Here is a 24,499-nt window from a genome sequence, read left to right as displayed (position 1 = left end):
ACTGTCTGTCAAAGTGCGCACATCTCTCACTCAGGGAGCGCGAGGTAGGGCTAGAGCTACGTCACAAGGTTATGCACCCCTCCCCCTCACTGCAGTGCTAGATATAACTTTGTGGAATACAGCAAATCTACAGACAAAATAAACGTTTCAGTAATTTAAATTGTAAACACAATACCACAACACATTTTTCCAATCTGGGAAGTAAACTCAATCATTTCGCTGTGTATTTCGGATGGAATCAAGGCATTAGAATCTACCACCAAAAGGGGCCACCAAAATTGAGCTTGTTCTGCAAAAGTTTATTTTTTCCCAGGGGATCCTGGCTGGCTAATTAATGTGCTTCTGGAAAACACTGGATGAACGAATGGGGCAACTGATTAGCAGGAGTGAGAGAGGGTAATGTCTAAACTAGTGTGTAAAGAGGGTCAAATATGAAGGGAGGGTGGAATTTATTAATCCGACGTGGGTGGGTGGGTTAGTTCCAGTAGAATACGGGTGTTTGTAATTGGCAGTGTCAGAGGGGCAGGGCTCTTGTATGGTCCTCGTGTGCGTCTGTCAGAGCAGGCTTTAACACCCTGCCCCCAGGGAGGCTAGTGTTACCCCAAATAATTGTCTCCAAAACACACGTTTCACACATGTAGCTTGTGGTTATTGTCGGTCAATCAAAGAGGCGCTACAGTCAGAGGCTCCATGTGTAGAAAGTGGGAGATTTTTAAACAATGCAAAATGGAATTAAAATGACAGAATTAAGTTGGCTAAATTAGAAGGAGTAGGCTAAAATGATCACTGTTGTTTCATATGAATGGAGTTGTTGTAGACAAGGACGGGAAGCACAGCAAAATAGCCTCAATTAGCTTCGCTAATTTAGCTAGCTGGCTAACTTTGCTGGCTACTGTAGCTAGATAGCTTCTTTAAAAATGATTTGATGAAGTCAAGACAGGCACTACCAGATGTTATTATAGATAACCTATGGCAGCAACAAGTTTGTCAAACTGGCGCGAGTCAGTTTGACTACTTTCTCGCGCTCCCTCCTTGCCAAGTCTGTCACACTCACCCGCCCCTGCTCCTCTCTCGCCCCTTCCCCAGCTTCTGCTGAAACAAGCAGAGCGCAGTGTATCGGCTCTCTCTCGAGTCTTGTGAGCAAATCTCCATTAAAGTAAAAAAAAAAATATATATATATATATATACAGTGGGGAGAACAAGTATTTGATACACTGCCGATTTTGCAGGTTTTCCTACTTACAAAGCATGTAGAGGTCTGTAATTTTTATCATAGGTACACTTCAACTGTGAGAGACAGAATCTAAAACAAAAATCCAGAAGTTCACATTGTATGATTTTTAAGAAATTAATTTGCATTTTATTGCATGACATAAGTATTTGATCACCTACAAACCAGTAAGAATTCCGGTTCTCACAGACCTGTTCGTTTTTCTTTAAGAAGCCCTCCTGTTCTCCACTCATTACCTGTATTAACTGCACCTGTTTGAACTCATTACCTGTATAAAATACACCTGTCCACACACTCAATCAAACAGACTCCAACCTCTCCACAATGGCCAAGACCAGAGAGCTGTGTAAGGACATCAGGGATAAGATTGTAGACCTGCACAAGGCTGGGATGGGCTACAGGACAATCGGCAAGCAGCTTGGTGAGAAGGCAACAACTGTTGGCGCAATTATTCGAAAATGGAAGAAGTTCAAGATGACGGTCAATCACCCTCGGTCTGGGGCTCCATGCAAGATCTCACCTCGTGAGGCATCAATGATCATGAGGAAGGTGAGGGATCAGCCCAGAACTACACGGCAGGACCTGGTCAATGACCTGAAGAGAGCTGGGACCACAGTCTCAAAGAAAACCATTAGTAACACACTACGCCGTCATGGATTAAAATCCTGCAGCGCACGCAAGGTCCCCCTGCTCAAGCCAGCGCATGTCCAGGCCCGTCTGAAGTCTGCCAATGACCATCTGGATGATCCAGAGGAGGAATGGGAGAAGGTCATGTGGTCTGATTAGACAAAAATAGAGCTTTTTGGTCTAAACTCCACTCGCCGTGTTTGGAGGAAGAAGAAGGATGAGTACAACCCCAAGAACACCATCCCAACCGTGAAGCATGGAGGTGGAAACATCATTCTTTGGGGATGCTTTTCTGCAAAGGGGACAGGACGACTGCACCGTATTGAGGGGAGGATGGATGGGGCCATGTATCGCGAGATCTTGGCCAACAACCTCCTTCTCTCAGTAAGAGCATTGAAGATGGGTCGTGGCTGGGTCTTCCAGCATGACAACGACCCGAAACACACAGCCAGGACAACTAAGGAGTGGCTCCGTAAGAAGCATCTCAAGGTCCTGGAGTGGCCTAGCCAGTCTCCAGACCTGAACCCAATAGAAAATCTTTGGAGGGAGCTGAAAGTCCGTATTGCCCAGCGACAGCCCCGAAACCTGAAGGATCTGGAGAAGGTCTGTATGGAGGAGTGGGCCAAAATCCCTGCTGCAGTGTGTGCAAACCTGGTCAAGACCTACAGGAAATGTATGATATATAGGAAATGTATGATATATATATATATATATAATCATCTTGAAAACATACACTACCGGTCAAAGGTTTTGGAACACCTACTCAAAGGTTTTCCTTTATTTTTACTATTATATACATTGTAGAATAATAGTGAAGACATCAAAACTATGAAATAACACATATGGAATCCTGAAGTAAACAAATCAAAATATATTTTATTCTAGTTACAGAGAGTCACAGGTTTCTGTGAGTATATAATGTATTTCTCGCCTCTTAATATGGAGTTCATGGTACCAATTTACAACCGGAGTAGGCTGTGTAGTATGGTTGATGCCCCTGTGGAGCGGTTTGCAGTGAATAGGCCTACATCAAGAAGCCTAGGCCTAGCACTGGAACGTTTTTGTGGACATTAGCCTAAATTTACAAATAAATTAATAAATTAGGCCTCCCGAGTGGCGCAGCGGTCTAAGGCACCGCATCGCAGTGCTTGAGGCATCACTCCAGACCCGGGTTCGATCCCAGGCTGTGTCGCAGCCGGCCGCGACCGGCACACAATTGGCCCAGCGTCGTCCAGGTTAAGGGAGGGTTTGGCCGGCCGTGATGTCCTTGTCCCATCGCGCTCTAGCGACTCCATGTGGCGGGCCGGGCGCATGCACGCTGACTTTGGTCGCACGCTGTATGGTGTTTCCTCCAAAACATTGGTGCGGCTGGCTTCCAGGTTAAGCAAAGTGTGTCAAGAAGCAGTGTGGCTTGGCAGGGTCGTGTTTCGGAGGACGCATGGCTCTCGACCTTCGCCTCTCCCGAGTCCGTACGGGAGTTGCGGCGATGGGACAAGACGAAATTGGGGAGAAAAAGGCGTCAAAAGTACAAAAACATATACAGTGGGGGAAAAAAGTATTTAGTCAGCCACCAATTGTGCAAGTTCTCCCACTTAAAAAAGATGAGAGGCCTGTCATTTTCATCATAGGTACACGTCAACAGCTCTTTGGTCTTGGCCATAGTGGAGTTTGGAGTGTGACTGTTTGAGGTTGTGGACAGGTGTCTTTTATACTGATAACAAGTTCAAACAGGTGACATTAATACAGGTAACGAGTGGAGGACAGAGGAGCCTCTTAAAGAAGAAGTTACAGGTCTGTGAGAGCCAGAAATCTTGTTTGTTTGTAGGTACCAAATACTTATTTTCCACCATAACTTGCTAATAAATTCATAAAAAAATCCTACAATGTGATTTTCTGGATTTTTTTCCCTCAATTTGTCTGTCATAGTTGACGTGTACCTATGATGAAAATTACAGGCCTCTCTTTTTTTTTTGTGGGAGAACTTGCACAATTGGTGGCTGACTAAATACTCCCCCCCCCCCCCCACTGTAGGTACACTTCAACTGTGAGAGACGGAATCTAAAACAAAAATCCAGAAAATCACATTGTATGATTTTTAAGATATTCATTTGCATTTTATTGCATGACATAAGTATTTGATACATCAGAAAAGCAGAACTTAATATTTGGTACAGAAAACTTTGTTTGTAATTACAGAGATCATACGTTTCCTGTAGGTCTTGACCAGGTTTGCACACACTGCAGCAGGGCTTTTGGCCCACTCCTCCATACAGACCTTCTCCAGATCCTTCAGGTTTCGGGGCTGTCGCTGGGCAATACGGACTATCAGCTCCCTCCAAAGATTTTCTATTGGGTTCAGGTCTGGAGACATGCTAGGCCACTCCAGGACATTGAGATGCTTCTTACGGAGCCACTCCTTAGTTGCCCTGGCTGTATGTTTCGGGTCGTTGTCATGCTGGAAGACCCAGCCACGACCCATCATCAATGCTCTTACTGAGGGAAGGAGGTTGTTGGCCAAGATCTCGCGATACATGGCCCCATCCATCCTCCCCTCAATACGGTGCAGTCGTCCTGTCCCCTTTGCAGAAAAGCATCCCCAAAGAATGATGTTTCCACCTCCATGCTTCACGGTTGGGATGGTGTTCTTGGGGTTGTACTCATCCTTCTTCTTCCTCCAAACACGGCGAGTGGAGTTTAGACCAAAAAGCTCTATTTTTGTCTCATCAGACCACATGACCTTCTCCCATTCCTCCTCTGGATCATCCAGATGGTCATTGGCAAACTTCAGACGGGCCTGGACATGCGCTGGCTTGAGCAGGGGGACCTTGCGTGCGCTGCAGGATTTTAATCCATGACGGCGTAGTGTGTTACTAATGGTTTTCTTTGAGACTGTGGTCCCAGCTCTCTTCAGGTCATTGACCAGGTCCTGCCGTGTAGTTCTGGGCGGATCCCTCACCTTCCTCATGATTATTGATGCCCCACGAGGAGAGATCTTGCATGGAGCCCCAGACCGAGGGTGATTGACAGTCATCTTGAACTTCTTCCATTTTCTAATCATTGCGCCAACAGTTGTTGCCTTCTCACCAAGCTGCTTGCCTATTGTCCTGTAGCCCATCCCAGCCTTGTGCAGGTCTACAATTTTATCCCTGATGTCCTTACACAGCTCTCTGGTAATGGCCATTGTGGAGAGGTTGGAGTCTGTTTGATTGAGTGTGTGGACAGGTGTCTTTTATACAGGTAACGAGTTCAAACAGTTGCAGTAAATACAGGTAATGAGTGGAGAACAGGAGGGCTTCTTAAAGAAAAACTAACAGGTCTGTGAGATCCGGAATTCTTACTGGTTGGTAGGTGATCAAATAGTTATGTCATGCAATAAAATGCCAATGAATTACTTAAAAATCATACAATTTGATTTTCTGGATTTTTGTTTTAGATTCCGTCTCTCACAGTTGAAGTGTACCTATGATAAAAATTACAGACCTCTACATGCTTTGTAAGTAGGAAAACCTGCAAAATCGGCAGTGTTTTAAATACTTGTTCTCCCCACTGTATGTCTGTTACTTGAACTCTGTGAAGCATTTATTTGGGCTGCAATTTCTGAGGCTGGTAACTCTAATGAACTTAACCTCTGCAGCAGAGGTAACTCTGGGTCTTCCATTGAAGTGGTAGTCCTCATGAGAGCCAGTTTCATCATAACGCTTGATGGTCATCACTGCACTTGAAGAAACTTTCAAAGTTCTTGAAATGTTCCGTATTGACTGACCTTCATGTCTTAAAGTAATGATGGACAGTTGTTTCTCTTTGCTTATTTGAGCTGTTCTTGCCATAATATGGACTTGGTCTTTTACCAAATAGGGCTATCTTCTGTATACCTTGTCACAACACAACTGATTGGCTCAAACGCATTAAGAAGGAAAGAAATTCCACAAATTAACTGTTAACAAGGCACACCTGCTAATTGAAATGCTTTCCAGGTGACTACCTCATGAAGCTGGTTGAGAGAATGCCAAGAGTGTGCAAAGCAGTCATCAAGGCAAATAGTGGCTATCTGAAGAATCTCAAATCAAAAATACATTTAGATTTGTTTAACACTTCTACAATGTAGAAAATAGTAAAATTAAAGAAAAACACTTGATCGAGTAGGTGTTCCAAAACTTTTGACCAGTAGTGTATGCACTTAGACTATCCGGATACCCCAAAAAATATAATGATATTATTCTAATAGTGAAAATATTTTAAATGCCCATCACCATATAGGACTTCGCTGCTGTCACTTGCCTTTCTCTGCCATTTTCCCAACTGTTAATGATGATGACGTAGTGGTGGAGAGTCGACTCCAAAATAATTGATTCCTCGACTCCTTGCAGTGTCAAGAGGAATCGACTCCTAACATTCACTATGGCAAATGGCACCCTATTCCCTAAATAGTGCACTTCTTTTGAAGTGGTCGGGCCAAGTCACCTAATTCCACGTTCTCTCCATTTCCCATCTGTATCATCTTAGTTGCCTGATGACAGATTGCACACAAACATTGGTCAGAGATACTTCTCTCACACTGGAGAGAGACTGGTTAAACTATTTAGTAAGCTCCAGACAACAATTACATCTGGTGGTTCAAGATATTTACCCCATGTTGACAAGGCGCTCCTGATGAGGTTTTAATGTTGCTTGTTTTATATCAATGAAGCTAAAGACACATTTCCACATTATGTGGATGTTTTCTAATAAAGGCAACTGAATTTACTCTCAACATGGTTCACTGTGTTTTGATATCAAAAACACCTCTTTACCCTCTTCCTCCACCCCTCCCTCCCTTCCCTGTGCCCCTTCAGCAGGTTGACCCAGTGACCACTGACCTGGCTCTCCGTGGGCTTGTCTGGAGGGTCGTGGTGAATGGCCATCTGGTAGAGTTTGTACACCTGGTAGGAGGCTTCGAAAGAGGCTTTGAACTCTGAACTTGGGGGGTTGGAGCGCACTAGCCTCACCTTCAAAAGAGTGACAGGCAAAGAAGGGTTAAGACAAAATAAAACAGTGGCATTTAAATAGGACACAGAATGATAAGTGGAGAGAAATCCACACAAAAGAGGGTACATCACATTCACATATCAAAGCAGGGGAAAAGAGAAAAAATATTATGAAAGAGAAAGGAGGATAATACCTCTTCCTCTATAAACTCTGTCTACCACTTATGGGTGCTAGCCAACTACTGCAAATCTGGATGGCTTACATTCCTCCTTTTCAAGCATGCCACTCAGGAGGAATGGAAAAGCTTTAAACCATCTAGGCTCTTGTCCACCTTGAGAGGCCCTTGAGAACATTTTGAAGACATTTTGTATTATTACATGAAATTGTTTGAGAGGAAGTAAGCATTGTACAGTTCTATATTCCACGTGTGTGTGGGGAAAGGATACAACAAAGTGTGCCTTTTCTATGATATCTCTTGAAAAAGGTCTGAATGAATGATCAACACAATAAACAGCGTGCAGAAGTAATAGTGCGGGTGGGAGTTATCCAAGTTATTTAAAATACTGTTTTCTATTACCACAACCACAGGCGTTTGTGCTACACCCAAGCAGTGAGGTTAATAGAGGGTGTGTTTGTGTCCATCTCCATGGAACAAATAGGGTAAATAAATACCACAAGTGTTTGTAATCATCATATTTAATAGAAATAGCATTTAAAGATCACTTTACACAAAGATAACCCATGCGTGTGTGCGTGCGTTTGAGTGTGTAATGTGTGTGCGCCCGCGTGTGCACGTATGTCTTTGACAGGGTTTCGATAGCCGTAATTGCCGGCTTTTGGCCAACAAAATACATTAAAAGCCGATAAATACTATTGTAGCCCGCCAAATTGTCCGGGGTTGCATATCATACATCCCGATTTTGCACTTCAGCACCATTCTCTCACTCCTTGCGAGCTGCCTTACCTAACTCCAGAGATATCCTTTGATACGCTGAAATTGTCTTATTGAGCCAACACCACAACGGAGAGCGTTTTAGTCTAGATAGTTTGGAGGAAACGCAACGCTCTCATAACAATCGAATGATACGCCACCGACAGACTAACAACTGAACCGTTTCAAGAATGTTTCTGTAATGCCACTTAATACCAGCGGCTTGGGTGTACAGTTAATTAAAATGGAGAGATAAACTTACCAATGAGAGAGAAAGCATGAGGAGAGAGAGGTTAGTGTTATACTCTTCCCTGACGTGCTCGGTGGGCTGTGAATCGTGTGGCCACACTTACCCCTAGTGGTGGCCTTGGAATTAACGCCAGTGGAGTCAGGGCTCGAGAGACGTGTCCCACCCTAACCTGCAGACATCTCATCAAGTCACTACTTTACTGTAAAATACTTGAAGGGTTGTAGATGACAACAGGGTTGTGGTTTCAGGAAACGGCTTTATTATGATTCCCACAGGTCAATTTATCAATAGAAGCAGCCTTAGCTGCAGTCAGGGCCGCCCTACCCTCGATCTCCTCTTCTCCTCCCCTCTATTTGATTGGAGCCATACGTACATGGTTCTCTCCTACCGCTCCTCTCCTAATGATTGTCTGGCTCCATCACTCAGGCGGTCTAACGTATTTAACATTTGTGCTGGTGATGAAGTCGAGCTGGAGTGTTGTTCATTGCGTTGGTGTAAACCAGTGTTTTCCACTAGCGCCTGCTGTACAGACTAATTTTCAGCAGGATACTTTTTCCACTTAAATCAACTAGGCTACTTTTCAATTAGTTAGTCAGAAATAAAAGTCTGCCGGGCCCTCTCCCGCTAGATTGAACGATATGGAAGCACTGCTGGTTTGACAGTCTTCTGTCTGTCCCGCCTCTCCGTACAGGAGTGTGTGTTGTGTCCGCTGTGGTTGCTGTCTAATTTCTTTACACAGAGGGAGAGACCATGAATTTGCACATCCCATATAATGTGGTAACAATGAGTCGAAATCCACTTTGCCCATTGTTTTCTGGCACATTCAATTATTTTATTTTACATGCAGGGTCCGACATTAACGATGGCCCGCTGGGACAGGAAAAACATTTGTCGGGCAAGTGGATCAGCGCATATTTGCGTTCCAATTCAACATTTACCTGCTCTGTCGCAGTCTACCGTTGACGACTACACACGTAAATGTCATGCTATTTGTATTTGAGTAATATGATTGGCCATTCCTTCAAGTACCACCACACTCCCGGGAGTCAACTTCTCAAACTGAGTTGAGGCCTGCACACGCGAGCTGTCCAGAGCAAAAAGAAGCGCCCATCAATATACTCACTGGGCTTATTTTAGGGAAAGTGATTTACAAAAGTAAACATTCTAGCAATAAGCTGGCTACTGCAAAAATACCTAGCATTCCTCTTGGCTAGCCTACTGTAGCCATGTCAATATCTCTTATGGAACATTTGTCTTAAAAAGGGGCAGCATCCTATTTTTTACTTCTTAAAATGACAGTTCAGGAACAAAAATGAATGTAATTAATACAATGCAATTCTATAGAATATATTAATGACTTGCATCGCTAAATTATATTACACAGCTTTTTAATATTGTATCATAACAACCAAATGTAGCCTATTAATAGCTGAATATACAGAGAAAGCATGCCAACCTATAGGCCCTGCATGACCCCAATGCATTTAAGAACTACCCCATTTCCGGCCCAGTAGAAATTCTGTTCGGGCCAGTAGACCTTTGGCCAACTGGCTCATCCGGGCCAGTGAGAAAAACCCTGGCATGTTTCATATGCAGCCACGGTGTGGTGGCGCACAGGCCATTTACTGTGCTTTAATTGACGAACAGTAAGCTTGACTAGCTTATAAAAAGGTGTAGAACTGACTGAATAAAGTTGATCGCATATATCCTTGCCATTCATAAATCAAACAACGTAGTTGTATGTCCATGGTATCGCATCAGGAAAAGTAAACTAAAGATCTCGTTTGTATTTTCGATATCAAGTCCATCATGACTTGCCAGACAGTGCCGTTAAAGTGAGTGACTCGTCAGTAGCCTACCGAATTGCATCAGTAAGAGAGCTGTTCATTTGGTTCCCTAATTGACATACTGGTAGGCTTTTGGGCGATTATCTGCAGATAAATTATGAAAACATTCCATGCAGATGGTGAATCCTCACTGCAGGAACAATAGGTAGCCTCACTCTGATCAAAAATATGACAAAATTAAATCAGATTGAATTGTTTTAAAAGCTAATGATACATATATGGTATTTTCAAAGATATTGATATAGGTCTCCTGATTTACTCAGTGTTTACAATGGAGTAGTCAACTGCTGTGTAGCAAAGCCCATGTTTAGCACATGCTTCATTCTTGAATCATACCTGTATTGCAGATAGCTGAGAAAATGCCTCTTAAAAAAGAAGCTTGAAGGCTGTGGAAGTCAGCAGACTCTTACAGGATTCTTTAAAAGGGCCAGTGCAGTCAAAATAACTTTTTACCTGTGTATTATATCATTCTATAACAGTTGATGAAACTAACACTGTAAAAGTTGTCGATAGAGATAGCATAAATAGAGCAGACTGACACGATTCTCTATTCTACATGACAGGGCGTACTGTCTTTTCTACACAATACACTTCTATCGGATTCTGAACCATCTGTGATGTTATATCATCCTGAACAGGCCCCTGCTGAAGTGTTAGCGCAATGACTGGAAGTCTATGGGTATCTACTAGCATGCTAGCAGATACCCATAGACTTCCAGTCATTGTGCTAACACTAGTTATCATTGGCTCACGAAACTACCTCTAACTTCCTTCACACTAGACATAAAAATGGTCTCCATGAATTCATCTGACTCTGGGGAAGTAGATAAAGGGCCTTTAACCAAAAGCTGACATCACTCTAGACTCTACCAACCTCAGCAAAAGTGAAGTTGGTTCAATATTTTATACTGGAAAGGGACGTTTATTTTTCTTTCCCTGGGCTTTTGTCCGAAATAGCACCCTACTATTCCCTATATAGTGCACTACTTTTGACCAGGGCCCATAGGGCTCTGGTCAAAAGTAGTGTACTATATAGGGAATAGGGTGCCATTTGGGATGTAACCCTGCCTGCAGTAGAACCCTGAGCCATAAGTTCATTTCCATCTCTTATAAACAACGCTGGTGGTGCCGGTGGTTTTAATGTGATTAGTTGGGGTAACCTGACCCAATGTGTGCTGTCATGCTGTCATTTGGTTGAGTTTGTGTTGTGAAGCGCAGGATTTTCCACTCTGGCAGGCACGCATGGTGAAGTCACTGGTTTAGGGAAGCAGGAAGAGGCCTCTCTCTGGCCGGGTCTGAAGGTAGATCCTTTGGAAGTGGATAGACATAAAGCAGTATGGAGGAAACTCCCCTAAATCCATTGGAAGGCTAAGTGGAGCCATCACTGTATTACTTACACTTATCCAGTTCTCTCAGATCTGTAGACTCTTGCGCTCTCTTACCTCGAGACGGTGCAGAGGACTATCTGGCAAGGATTCGTTGATTAACTTCTCCAGGGTTTTGGGTTGGCTTAGCGGGACGGGCGTGGCGGGGTTAGAGGTTGCAGAGGCCGGGACACCGCCCCCCACCTGCTGTCTCTTCTGCAGCCGGCGCTCCTTCCTCAGGTCCTTGGCCTTCCGACACACTGGCCTGCCGGGATCCGCTCCTACCCCTGGAGGAGAGGAGAGAGTGATGGAGACAGGGAGACAAATTGGAAAAGAGGAGAGGGAGAGGTGAGAAGAGGGGGATGAGAGGGAGAAAGGAAGAAAGAATTTGTTAGAAATTGTAAATGGTATGGATGGAGTACAAGTTTCCTTTCTAAGGGTGCAAGAACTTGAAGTTAGAACACATCTTAATCCATTTTCACTCCAAAGACAACCTTGGGGTATGGCATTTCCAAAACGGTTCAAGGTGAAAGAGGAAACGAGAGCCGTTTAAAAAAATAACTCAATTACTGCTTTATGGAACAGGAGAACAAGTTTCCCCTTCATGCAAGACTTCTGCATGAAGTTTATTAACACGGTAGTGTGGGAGTGAGAGAGGTATAACTTTTAACCGTTGTTGCCATTGATTATGAGTCCCACATTTGGGGATATTTTGTGGGTGAGAGGCAGTGTTTCCGATGGTGTTGACCCCTCAGGGGAAGTCGGGTTGCCTTGTTTGCTTTAGCGTAGCCTTCACACGCACGCACCCCCCCCCCCCCACCCCCACACACACACACACACACACTAAACACAGAGCTACATGGAAATCCTTTTATTTTTCCACTCTCTCCTCAATACTGTTTACATGACATCACTGCTCCAAAACCTATAAAAACAACATGGGTTGTGTTTGTTGACTGCAAGTGATTTTCAGTGCTTTTTGCAGACACTTTTGGTTTCAAATTAAAGCGTATTAAAAAAGAATTCAGTTTTTCCTGTTTTATATATCATATTGTACAACAGTGTAAAAGCGTGAATTTTGATCAGTGCCATTTCCTGATAGTTGCTGGATGAAAATATTATCTACACAGGACCTTCCAATCAGCAGGTTTGCATGGGCGGGAGTTTCGGCTTTCTATGGTGACATCACCATGCGGTAAATTGGTTAATAGACCAGTAACAAAAGAGAGTTCCAAACCCCTCTGCCAATAACAGCTAGTTTTCAGCTTTCCCCACTCCCAGACAGTCGTAGCAACATTTTTGCTTGAGAAATTGTTTGCGAAAAAGCAATTTTAATGGAAATCTATTACAGTAAGGTACTTTTATATCACCCAGAAATGATTTGATATAAAAACGGCTGCATTGGGCCTTTAACTTAGGAGATGGAAGCTCCTCAGCCTTGGGGGAATTTCCAATCGAATGAAGGAGATCTTGACCATTGTTTTTTTTTTTTTTGGTTTGTTTGTGTGTGGTGTGTGTGTTGGATGGCTTGGACAGGGCTGCAGGTTCAGATGTGAAACAGCAGCGCTCAGCTCCCCAGCATGTCAGTAGCTGCTCCACATCAGAGTACTGGCAGAGAGGGGTGTGTGTGTTGCTGACAGCAGAGAGAGGGCACATTATAATCACAAGAGCAGCTCTTACAGAGGAAAAACATACAGACCAGGCTGATGCGTCTGTACAGCTCTTACAGACAGGAGGACTGTAAGGAAAATGGATCAGTAAGCATTCTTCTTCTTGTAGACTGTTGATACACATGCAAAAATCTAATACTATACACAACATTACAGATTAGGGATGTTAACAGTTAATCGGTTAGCCACCAGGGAAAAAAAACTGACCGGCCATGCTTCTCAGTCTATAGGTGAATTTGCATAATTTTATGGAATTAAATTGGCACGTGTAGAGCTAGGACGATAAATAAAAAATTACCAACATCGACATTGCCTTCCTCTTACGTAAGCATTTAGCTTATGTCGGTAATTTTCTGTGATTTTGCTACACAACGTTCCTGTAGATTGTTCTAAAACCATTATTTGGTCAACAGCATTAACCTATGTTGATTCTTGCTATGAAGGTATCTGCCTGTCCCGGTTTCGTTGTAGGCTGCTGACTCTCACTCCCTCACCCCACTGTGTGCATGTAGGACGGAGAGATGCATTCTAAAAAAAACACAAGCATATGACCGTTGCTCAAAATGCTATTTCAGTAGTTTTCAAAGGAACTACCGTTGTTCTAGTTACAGAGAGTCACAGGTTTCTGTGAGTATATAATGTATTTCTCACCTCTTAATATGGAGTTCATGGTACCAATTTACAACCGGAGCAGGCTGTGTAGTATGGTTGATGCCCCTGTGGAGCGGAGCGAGCCATTTACAGTGAATAGGCCTACATCAAGAAGCCTAGGCCTAGCACTGGAACGTTTTTGTGGACATTAGCCTAAATTTACAAATAAATTAATAAATTAGGCCTCCCGAGTGGCGCAGCGGTCTAAGGCACCGCATCGCAGTGCTTGAGGCATCACTACAGACCCGGGTTCGATCCCAGGCTGTGTCGCAGCCGGCCACGACCGGCACACAATTGGCCCAGCGTCGTCCAGGTTAAGGGAGGGTTTGGCCGGCCGGGATGTCCTTGTCCCATCGCGCTCTAGCGACTCCTTGTGGCGGGCCGGGCGCATGCACGCTGACACGGTCGCCAGTTGTACTGTGTTTCCTCCAAAACATTGGTGCGGCTGGCTTCCAGGTTAAGCGAGCAGTGTGTCAAGAAGCAGTGTGGCTTGGCAGGGTCGTGTTTCGGAGGACGCATGGCTCTCGACCTTCACCTCTCCCGAGGTTGCGGCGATGGGACAAGACTGTAACTACCAATTGGATATCACGAAATTGGGGCGAAAAAAGGGGTCAAAAGTACAAAAAAATATTCACTCATTCAAGGGTTTTTCTTTATTTTACTATTTTCTATTTTTATATTATTTATTTTATTTTTAGTCATTTAGCAGACGCTCTTATCCAGAGCGACTTACAGGAGCAATTAGGGTTAAGTGCCTTGCTCAAGGGCATATCGACAGATTTTTCACCTAGTTGGCTCGGGGATTAGAACCAGCGACCTTTCGGTTACTGGCACAACGCTCTTAACCACTAAGCTACCTGCCGCCCCAGCATTGTAGAATAATAGTGAAGACATCAAAACTATGAAATAACACATATGGAATCATGAAGTAAACAAATCAAAATATATTTTATATTTGAGATTCTTCAAATAGCCACCCTTTGCCTTGATGACGGCTTTGCACACTCTTGGCATTCTCTCAACCAGCTTCACCTGGAATGCTTTTCCAACAGTCTTGAAGGAGTTCCCACATATGCTGAGCACTTGTTGGCTGCTTTTCCTTCACTCTGCCGTCCGACTCATCCCAAACCGTCTCAATTGGGTTGAGGTCGGGGGATTGTGGAGGCCAGGTCATCTGATGCAGCACTCCATCACTCTCCTTCTTGGTAAAATAGCCTTTATACAGCCTGGAGGTGTGTTGGGTTATTGTCCAGTTGAAAAACAAATGACAGTCCTACTAAGCCCAAACAAGATTGGATGGCGTATCACTGCAGAATGCTGTGGTAGCCATGCTGGTTAAGTGTGCCTTGAATTCTAAATAAATCACAGACAGTGTCACCAGCAAAGCACCCCCACACCATAACACCTCCTCCTCAATGCTTTACGGTGGGAACTCCACATGCGGAGATCATCCGCTCACCCACACCGCATCTCACAAAGACACGGCAGTTGGAACCAAAAATCTCAAATTTGGACTCCAGACCAAAGGACTAATTTCCACCAGGCAGGTCTCGTCTTCTTATTGGTGTCCTTTAGTAGTGGTTTCTTTGCAGCAATTCAACCATGAAGGCCTGATTCACACAGTCCCCTCTGAACAGTTGATGTTGAGATGTGTCTGTGACTTGAACTCTGTTTGGGCTGCAATTTCTGAGGCTGGTAACTATAATGAACGTATCCTCTGCAGCAGAGGTAACTGGGTCTTCCATTCCTGTGGTGGTCCTCATGAGAGCCAGTTTCATCATAGCGCTTGATGGTTTTTGCGACTGCACTTGAAGAAACTTTCAAAGTTCTTGAAATGTTCCGTATTGACTGACCTTCATGTCTTAAAGTAATGATGGACTGTCGTTTCTCTTTACTTATTTGAGCGGTTCTTCCCATAATATGGACTTGGTCTTTTACCAAATAGGGCTATCTTCTGTTCCGCAATTTAAAAATGTATCGCAATATGGATTTTTGTCCATATCGCCCAGCTCTATGTGTGTGTATTTTCCTAGTAGTCATGCATCTTATTCATCACATGCGCACAGCATACAAAGCCTAGTTTGAGTGGAAATATCACCTGTCGGACAGCAAGCGCTGCAGCTCCTCAAACAACTGGAAGCTACTGGAATGTGCTTTTTAAGCCCAGTCAATCGTGTGTTAAAAACAGGGTGTTGATGGCCCTGATTAAAAAGAAGAGCATCCCAGTTTTCTATAGATGGGTTGGCTGACAACGCTTCTATTTTTATTTCTCAATTTGCAATTGAAGCGTGGCTCTAGTTGCCATTGGAGTGCATTGGCAAGGTAGGCAGGCTTATCAGCGCATCACCCACCACTTTGCAATATGAGCTGGAGGCAGTATGCATTGTGAAAACATACTTCATTGTTTGAAATATTATGAGGCATGTCTTACCTTGCTTCAAAGCATCCTAGCCCAAATCCCACCATATAAACGCTGAGGCAATTCTTTTATCCTGTTCTATTGGCTTTCATATCAACTTTCTTTTGTTGTTCTGAAGCCAAAGGCACAATCCTAGTCATATTAGCAACCCATCCTAGTTGTTGTATCTTTAGATTCCCCCTTTAAGTTTCTAACAGAGATTTTCATCTTTGTCATATGTAACCGCTTGCATCAGGTGCGCTGTTTGAGAAAATTGCATATTACATTGACTGCTACATTACAGGAGTCAAATGTTCAATAATATAGCTTTTTGTCTGTGAGACGATGGGCTTTCTATTGTTGCAGGTTTCAGCTCTTAATGAAAAATGTCTGTTCCTTGTATGCATGCATAGTATTTTCCTACATTTGCAGTCTGTAGCATCAACAGTTAATTGACGGGACATAAACAAAAAGACGGACTACTCTGTTGACGCACGAACGCACACACATTCCACAACGCAGCTCCAGTAACTCCATCCCTCTCCCTCCCCTCCTGCCAGCCCCTCCAGTGTTCTGGGCATCCCATGTCAACAGTTTACATGCCCACGTCCTGCTTGGAGCAATAAGGAAACAAGGGCCATTTCCTGCCTGTCCCGCTGCCAGCCACCACCGAAAGCACTCCCTCTTGCTTTTTATCTCTTTTCAATTGCAAAATGTTTTGCTACAGTGTGCACTAATGAATATGACACTGGGGGAAACAATCCTCAGTCTTTAGCATAGACCTACACTAACTAATGTCTCCACATACAGTATACTCCTGTCAGTGTCTATATCGGGAGTATTTTGACTTGAGATCTGCATGCTTACCTCCAATACACAATAGATGTGTATCTGTATGCGATAGAGGGAAAGTATGAATTTTAGAGTACAGTGCCTTGCAAAAGTATTCATCCCCCTTGGCGTTTTTCCTATTTTGTTGCATTACAACCTGTCTTTATATTGATTTTTATTTGGATTTCATGTAATGGACATACACAAAATAGTCAAAATGTGTGACTATTCTAAACAATAAATAACAGAAAAGTGGTGCGTGCATATTTATTCACCCCCTTTGTTATGAAGCCCCTAAATAAGATCGGGTGCAACCAATTACCTTCAGAAGTCACATAATTAGTTAAATAAAGTCCACCTGTGTGCAATCTAAGTGTCACATGATCTGTCACATGATCTCAGTATATATACACACCTGTTCTGAAAGGCCCCAGAGTCTGCAACACCACTAAGTAAGGGGCACCACCAAGCAAGCGGCACCATGAAGACCAAGGAGCTCTCCAAACAGGTCAGGGACAAAGTTGTGGAGAAGTACAGATCAGGGTTGGGTTATAAAAAAATATCAGAAACTTTGAACATCCCACGGAGCACCATTAAATCCATGGAGCCCTGCAAAGCTCCACAGCGGAGATTGGAGTATCTGTCCATAGGACCACTTTAAGCCGTACACTCCACAGAGCAGGACCTTACTGAAGAGTGGCCAGAAAAAAAGCCATTGCTTAAAGAAAAGAATTAGCAAACACGTTTGGTTTTCACCAAAAGGCATGTGGGAGACTCCCCAAACATATGGAAGAAGTTACTCTGGTCAGATGAGACTAAAATTGAGCTTTTTGGCCATCAAGGAAAATGCTATGTCTGGCGCAAACCCAACATCTCTCATCACCCCGAGAACACCATCCCCACAGTGAAGCATGGTGGTGGCAGCATCATGCTGTGGGAATGTTTTTCATCGGCAGGGACTGGGGAAACTAGTCAGAATTGAAGGAATGATGGATGGCGCTAAATACAGGGAAATTCTTGAGGGAAACCTGTTTCAGTCTTCCAGAGATTTGAGACTGGGACGGAGGTTCACCTTCCAGCAGGACAATGACCCTAAGCATACTGCTAAAGCAACACTTGAGTGGTTTACGGGGAAACATTTAAATGTATTGGAATGGCCTAGTCAAAGCCCAGACCTCAATCCAATTGAGAATCTGTGGTATGACTTAAAGATTGCTGTACACCAGCGCAACCCATCACACTTGAAGGAGCTGAAGCAATTTTGCCTTGAAGAAAGGGCAAAAATCCCAGTGGCTAGATGTGCCAAGCTTATAGAGACATACCCCAAGAGACTTGAAGCTGTAGTTGCTGCAAAAGGAAAGTATTGACTTTGGGGGGGTGAATAGTTATGCACGCTCAAGTTCTGTTTTTTTGTCTTATTTCTTGTTTGTTTCACAAGAAAAAATATTTTGCATCTTCAAAGTGATAGGCATGTTGTGTAAATCAAAAGATACAAACCCCCCCAAAAATCTATTTTAATTCCAGGTTGTAAGGCAACAAAATAGGAAAAATGCCAAGGGGGGTGAATACTTTCACAAGCTACTGTATATCGACATCATTGAATGATTAAGCGAAAGGTCGGAGTAGCTTACCCTTAACTTTGAATCAGGCCCTAAGATACTATATCGGTAAATCCCTCAGTCAATGTTGATTTTCAGTTTTCTGGGTGATAATGCTAATGGGTGGGTTGAGTGATAGTAACTTGGGTCTACTGTCTAGACACTATGTTGATTATGGATGAGCCAATCGGATTCAATTATGCATCATTAAAAGAGAGATTGATAGCAGATTATTAACAATGAATGCACCAAAGAAGCATTGATATTCCCAATTCGAATGAGTCTTCTAGATTATAGAGAGAGAGACAGAGAGAGACAGAGACAGAAACACAGAGGATACGAAGTGTCTAGTTGATGACTGTCAGAGGACTGAGGAGAGAGTACTACCTCCTTCCCCTGTATATCCTCACATTCTTTCAGTTTCCTGTTAGTCTTTAAAGGTGACTTTGAAGAGAGTGAACGTTTCTGAGGAGGAGATATAAACAGAGAGGAGTGACAGCGCGATCAAATGGTTCCCCTCCAAATGAGTATAAACTAAACATGGTCAGGGCAAGATAAAGCGGTCACAGAGCAGTCCAGGCCCACGGTCTGGTCTCTGTTCAGATTGAACACTGTTTGACTGATCCACAAACACATGGAGACTCGTCCATGATCAGCCGGTCCTGCCCACACCATGATGGAAACATTCAACCACGCACTCCATCATTTACACATTCTCTCTCATGCACACACACACCTCTGTAGATCATACACCTCCTCTAAAAGTCACACGCACACACACAAAGCCTACTACTCTATCATTCATACTTTCCCTCTTTCACATACAGATACACATCTCTAGACCATTCACCCCCTCTCTCTGGCAGTCACACACACACAAATGCATGCAGATAGGTATTCTCTCTTACACACAAAGAGTTACTCGAGGACAGAGCGGGCAGCCGTGGTAGAGAAAAACTGACAGAGCTGTTCCTGTGGAAGACAGATACTCCCACTACAGCAGTTAACACTTCATAAAATCTATAGTCCTCTCCCTCTCCTGCCTCCCCAGCCACACACACTTTTTCTTAAGTAGCATAAAGTCATATAAACACAGAAACACCCTGACATATGTGACCGACCGGCTCGATTCAGTCTTATGTAGCAACATTTGAAATTGTGTTTTTTACATTGGCTAAAAGTAGAGACTAGAAAATTGTGTATCATACACTACAGCTGAGGAAAAATGTGAAAGTTATTCTGCTTTGAAAGTTGATAAACTTGTAACCTCACTTTTGAGAAAATGGCCTTTGAATGATTTGGTACACCTACTGGAGAGCTCTTCTTTGTCTACACCAGGACTGCCCAACCCTGTTCCTGGAGAGCTACCGTCCTGTAGGTTTTTGCTCCAACCCTAATCTAGCACACCTGATTCTAATAATTAGCAGGTTGATAAGATTAATCAGGTTAGTAACACCTGGGATTGGAGCGAAAACCTACAGGAGGGTAGCTCTCCAGGAAAAGGGTTGGGCAACCATGGTCTACACCCATTCAGCATCGTTCACACCCACTTAAGCTTTAGCCCCACCCATCTCTTTAAGGGTTGAGCCGAGAGTTCTATCCTAACAGCAAGGGTCAAGCACCCAAGCTAACTGGCTAAAGTTGGCTTGCTTGCTAGCTACTTCCAGACACAAATGAGAGAACAGCTCACTCTGACCATTTTACTCGCCATAGAAGAGCTGGTTAGGCTGTTTTTATGTTATCAACAGCGTTGGTCACTGCAACTGTGCTGCTGGCAATAATTTACACTTTTTTGCCAACATTTAGTAACACCGGCCATATTCAACGGGTGTTGAGCGTTCGTAAATGTGTCAGTTATTCTGCGTTCTGGCACACTCAGACGAGAGTGCTCTGAAATCGGAGTAGATAGCCAGAGCGAATTTACCAGCTACGTCTATCGACAGTTGTCGTAGTAACATCATTAACATTCTATTGAAATGGTTACTTGCATAGTGGGAGTCTTTTGTTAAGACATGTAGCTAGCTAACAGTACACTAAGTTGAAATGAAAATGACTATGACAAAATTAGAAACCTGTAATATCTGAAAATGTAGCTAGCTAGACTATCTTACCCGTATACATGGATGGACGCTTCTCCTTCTGTCACGGATGCCATGGTTGCCCTTAGTTTGAGGATGTAATCCGGAGACAGGTGTTTTTTCCATCTCCTTAGCTATCATACTCTAATTCCACTGATTTCAAAACTCGGTCCTCCAGAAAGTGGAGAGCAACACTACGCGATATATTTATAAAAAAGCGGCGTTAGACAGGATTACCTACACATACTGACCAGCTCAAATAGACAGAAGGTTGCTACATGGCAGACCAATCCGAACTCATCTCTCGGGATGTCCAGCCCACTCATTATCTCAGCCAATCATGGCTAGCGGGAAGGTTGCTTTTCCGTGGCTAAACCAACTCACAATTTAAAATTTGTATTCGTATTTACAGATGGCATACAAGTTTGTTATTAAGGAACATGAAAGTTCACGTTTTGGCAATTCTGCCAAAAAACGCATTTTGATTTTTTAAAAAAGTTTTCGTCCAAATGGCTCTCCTGTGACGTAGTGACATGCGACATACGCCTAGTTTCCTGAAACTAGTCACATATACAGACAGAGTGATTTTCTCTCTCCCTCGAACCACTCCCACCCACCCACCAGGGTCCGACACTAACCTGTGTGTACTCTGACGCCCCCTGGTGGCATTTTCTAAGCGACACAAATTGTACCTTCAGTAGATACATTTCGATTTCTAAATGATAAGTCCTACAAACACATGCTTAGTACTGTTAGAAAGGTTTTGGTTCCCAAATTGTCCCCATGTTGGCGAATAAGGGTGTTTTCATATATAGTCCTCTCTAAAAGAACCGATCTCAATCCTCTTTAAAGTGAACTCTGAGGTAAAAAAATAAATAAAAATATCTGTATTCACACTACCCTTGCCTTTGAATGAGGACTCAATTATTTTGGCAGTTCACTTCACCTTTGAGGTCTGAGTCCTCTGTGCATTCACATTGCTATGTTTAGAAAGGAACCAAGATCTTTCTCCAACATTCACTCAATGCCCTCTGGGTTTTTACTAAATGCAGGACAACCCATTCCATCAGAACATGTTATCGGACAGCTATATATACACACACCTACAGTATGAAAATGTATGCACTCACTACTGTAAGTTGCTCTGGATAAGAGTGTCTGCTAAATGAAAAAAAAAGAAATGTAAATGTACTTACACTTTGGAAGCTAATAGATTGCATTTAGTTAAGATGACACAATAATTGTAATCAGAAGATACTATTAACATGTAAATATTATTGGTAACAGAATAAATACCAGAACAATAACTGCAGATTAAATAATGCTGTAATTGAAAATTGTACACCCAATGTAGGCTACTGCCCCTTTAACCCATAAGAGTCTAAGCCCTGTCTAAGCCGGGGCAGTATGGAATTGTTTTAAGAAGATCATACCAAGGATCATTTAGCCATTTGCTTTTGAATTTTAAGACCCCTTGAAGAATCAAAAAATAAATAATAATATTTTATGAAAATAATAATATTGGGCCTTACTGCTATTAGCCCATTCAAACGCATTGAATAACAGATTAAGTTAATGGAACAACAGTTAGTCCCCAAAACAAAATCAAAAGGAAGTTTGTTCTGAAGTGTCTGTCCTATATCTGAGCGATATAAGAAAGAGCAGGAATTATTTTATTTATTTATTTTACATGTATTTAACCCTTATTTTTGGCACTAAACCATCTCCATATACAGTATACTTCCACTAATTTTTTCAACTGGTACCGGGGGCCCTTCAGAGCAAAACATGTATGTGTTTGTGAGATACTCACCTTTCCACAGATGGGTCATATTAGTGTGTAGCCAAAACTGTTCGGACACTACAGACAGAAGTTGGCATATCGGCTGTACTGACTTCAGACGAGTCCCCAGACGCGTGTGGGGGTCGTAAGGCAAAACGGAGAACACCATCGTGTTCGTGAGAGAGTCTCATCTTTCCATGGAGGGGTCATACAATAGTTTGTAGGCAAACCGTTCGGATTATGCTAATTCGTTTTCCGCGGGGGTGCGGACATCGACTTTAGGTGGTTTAAGAGCTAGAATTGATTTTGTACCCTATGTTGTGATTCTCACCAAATATGTTGGCGTCTAATCACACTATTCAAACCCCACAATCGAATAAGCAGCATATGAAGCTCTCTTCGCCTATAGATCACACATTGCAAACAAATCATCTGAACAAAAACATATTTTGGACAATTGCTCTTCTCTTTTGTGGCAACAATGTGAAAGGGTTTATGGCAGGGGAAAGAAACAGTGTTGCAGTAGTCTAGTGTGTGGTGCGGGAATAATGACAAGCGAACCTGGGGAGCTTTGTGATCACATTGCCCTAAAAAAAAAAGGGAACCGGACTGAGGAATTCTAGCGAACCGAACTCAGACCACCTCTCGAGAACGTCTCAGTTCGGTTCGTGTCGGGGTTTCTTTTTTTGGTTTCTTTTATTACCCCTTTTTCGTGATATCCAAATTGGTAGTTACAGTCTCGTCTCATTGCTGCAACTCCCGTACGGACTCGGGAGAGGCAAAGGTCAAGAGCCATGCGTCCTCCGAAACACGACCCTTCCAAGCCGCACTGCTTCTTGTCACACTGCTCGCTTAACCCGGAAGTCAGCCGCACCAATGTGTCGGAGGAAACACAGTACAACTGGCGACCGTGTCAGCGTGCATGTGCCTAGCCCGCCAAGGTGGTTGCTAGAGCGCGATGGGACAAGGAAATCCCGGCCGGCCAAACCCTCCCCTAACCGGGCAGCGCTGGGCCAATTGTGTGCCGCCTCATGGGTCTCCCGGTCGCGACACAGCCTGGGATTGAACCCGGGTCTGTAGTGACGCCTCAAGCACTGCGATGCAGTGCCTTTAGACCGCTGCGCCTTTCGGGAGGCCTTGCTTCGGGGATTATTTTGAAGGGTCTGAGTTCCTTTGGAGTGTTGACACTGGATGAAAAATTCAGCGAACCTCACCGAGTTAAAAAAAACTGTCTGAAAGGAACCAAGTGTGAAAACACCCTAAGAGGTTTGAAAGGTTTGAGAGAAAATAATGTCACCAATTACCATTCCAAAATAATAATAATAAAAATAAAAAAAGTAATATTTTACCTAATAGTGGCACTCTAAAAATGCGCACATTCCCATAGGAACACAGCCATTATAAAAGTGCAGAGCTTGTCTTACAGGAATTATATACAGTGGGGAAAAAAGTATTTAGTCAGCCACCAATTGTGCATGCAAGTTCTCCCACTTAAAAAGATGAGAGGCCTGTAATTTTCATCATAGGTACACGTCAACTATGACAGACAAAATGAGAAAAGAAAATCCAGAAAATCACATTGTAGGATTTTTAATGAATTTATTTGCAAATTATGGTGGAAAATAAGTATTTGGTCAATAACAAAAGTTTCTCAATACTTTGTTATATACCCTTTGTTGGCAATGACACAGGTCAAACGTTTTCTGTAAGTCTTCACAAGGTTTTCACACACTGTTGCTGGTATTTTGGCCCATTCCTCCATGCAGATCTCTTCTAGAGCAGTGATGTTTTGGGGCTGTCGCTGGGCAACACGGACTTTCAACTCCCTCAAAAGATTTTCTATGGGGTTGAGATCTGGAGACTGGATAGGCCACTCCAGGACCTTGAAATGCTTCTTACGAAGCCACTCCTTCGTTGCCCGGGCAGTGTGTTTGGGATCATTGTCATGCTGAAAGACCCAGCCACGTTTCATCTTCAATGCCCTTGCTGATGGAAGGAGGTTTTCACTCAAAATCCCACAATACATGGCCCCATTCATTATTTCCTTTACACGGATCAGTCGTCCTGGTCCCTTTGCAGAAAAATAGCCCCAAAGCATGATGTTTCCACCCCCATGCTTGACAGTAGGTATGGTGTTCTTTGGATGCAACTCAGCATTCTTTGTCCTCCAAACACAACGAGTTGAGTTTTCACCAAAAAGTTATATTTTGGTTTCATCTGACCATATGACATTCTCCCAGTCCTCTTCTGGATCATCCAAATGCACTCTAGCAAA

General features: G+C 43.3%; 1 protein-coding gene across 1 annotated transcript in view; it reads right to left on the bottom strand.

The window, feature by feature from the left end:
- LOC311135393 (arginyl-tRNA--protein transferase 1-like) overlaps positions 1 to 24,499 on the bottom strand; it is a 163,789-nt gene that overhangs the window by 104,166 nt on the left and 35,124 nt on the right. Inside the window, exons 6-7 of the mRNA XM_084169328.1 lie at positions 11,294 to 11,502; positions 6,715 to 6,843 (exon numbers count right to left, since the gene is read on the bottom strand). Coding sequence (XP_084025454.1) covers positions 6,715 to 6,843; positions 11,294 to 11,502 — 338 coding nt within the window. The remainder of the gene's footprint in view (positions 1 to 6,714; positions 6,844 to 11,293; positions 11,503 to 24,499) is intronic.

The sequence above is a fragment of the Coregonus lavaretus genome, assembly GCF_964263955.1.
Source record: "Coregonus lavaretus genome assembly, chromosome: 1".
In the NCBI taxonomy this organism is placed as follows: domain Eukaryota; kingdom Metazoa; phylum Chordata; class Actinopteri; order Salmoniformes; family Salmonidae; genus Coregonus; species Coregonus lavaretus.
Note: the sequence above shows the minus strand (reverse complement) of the source record. Positions and strands in the feature narration are given on the sequence as shown.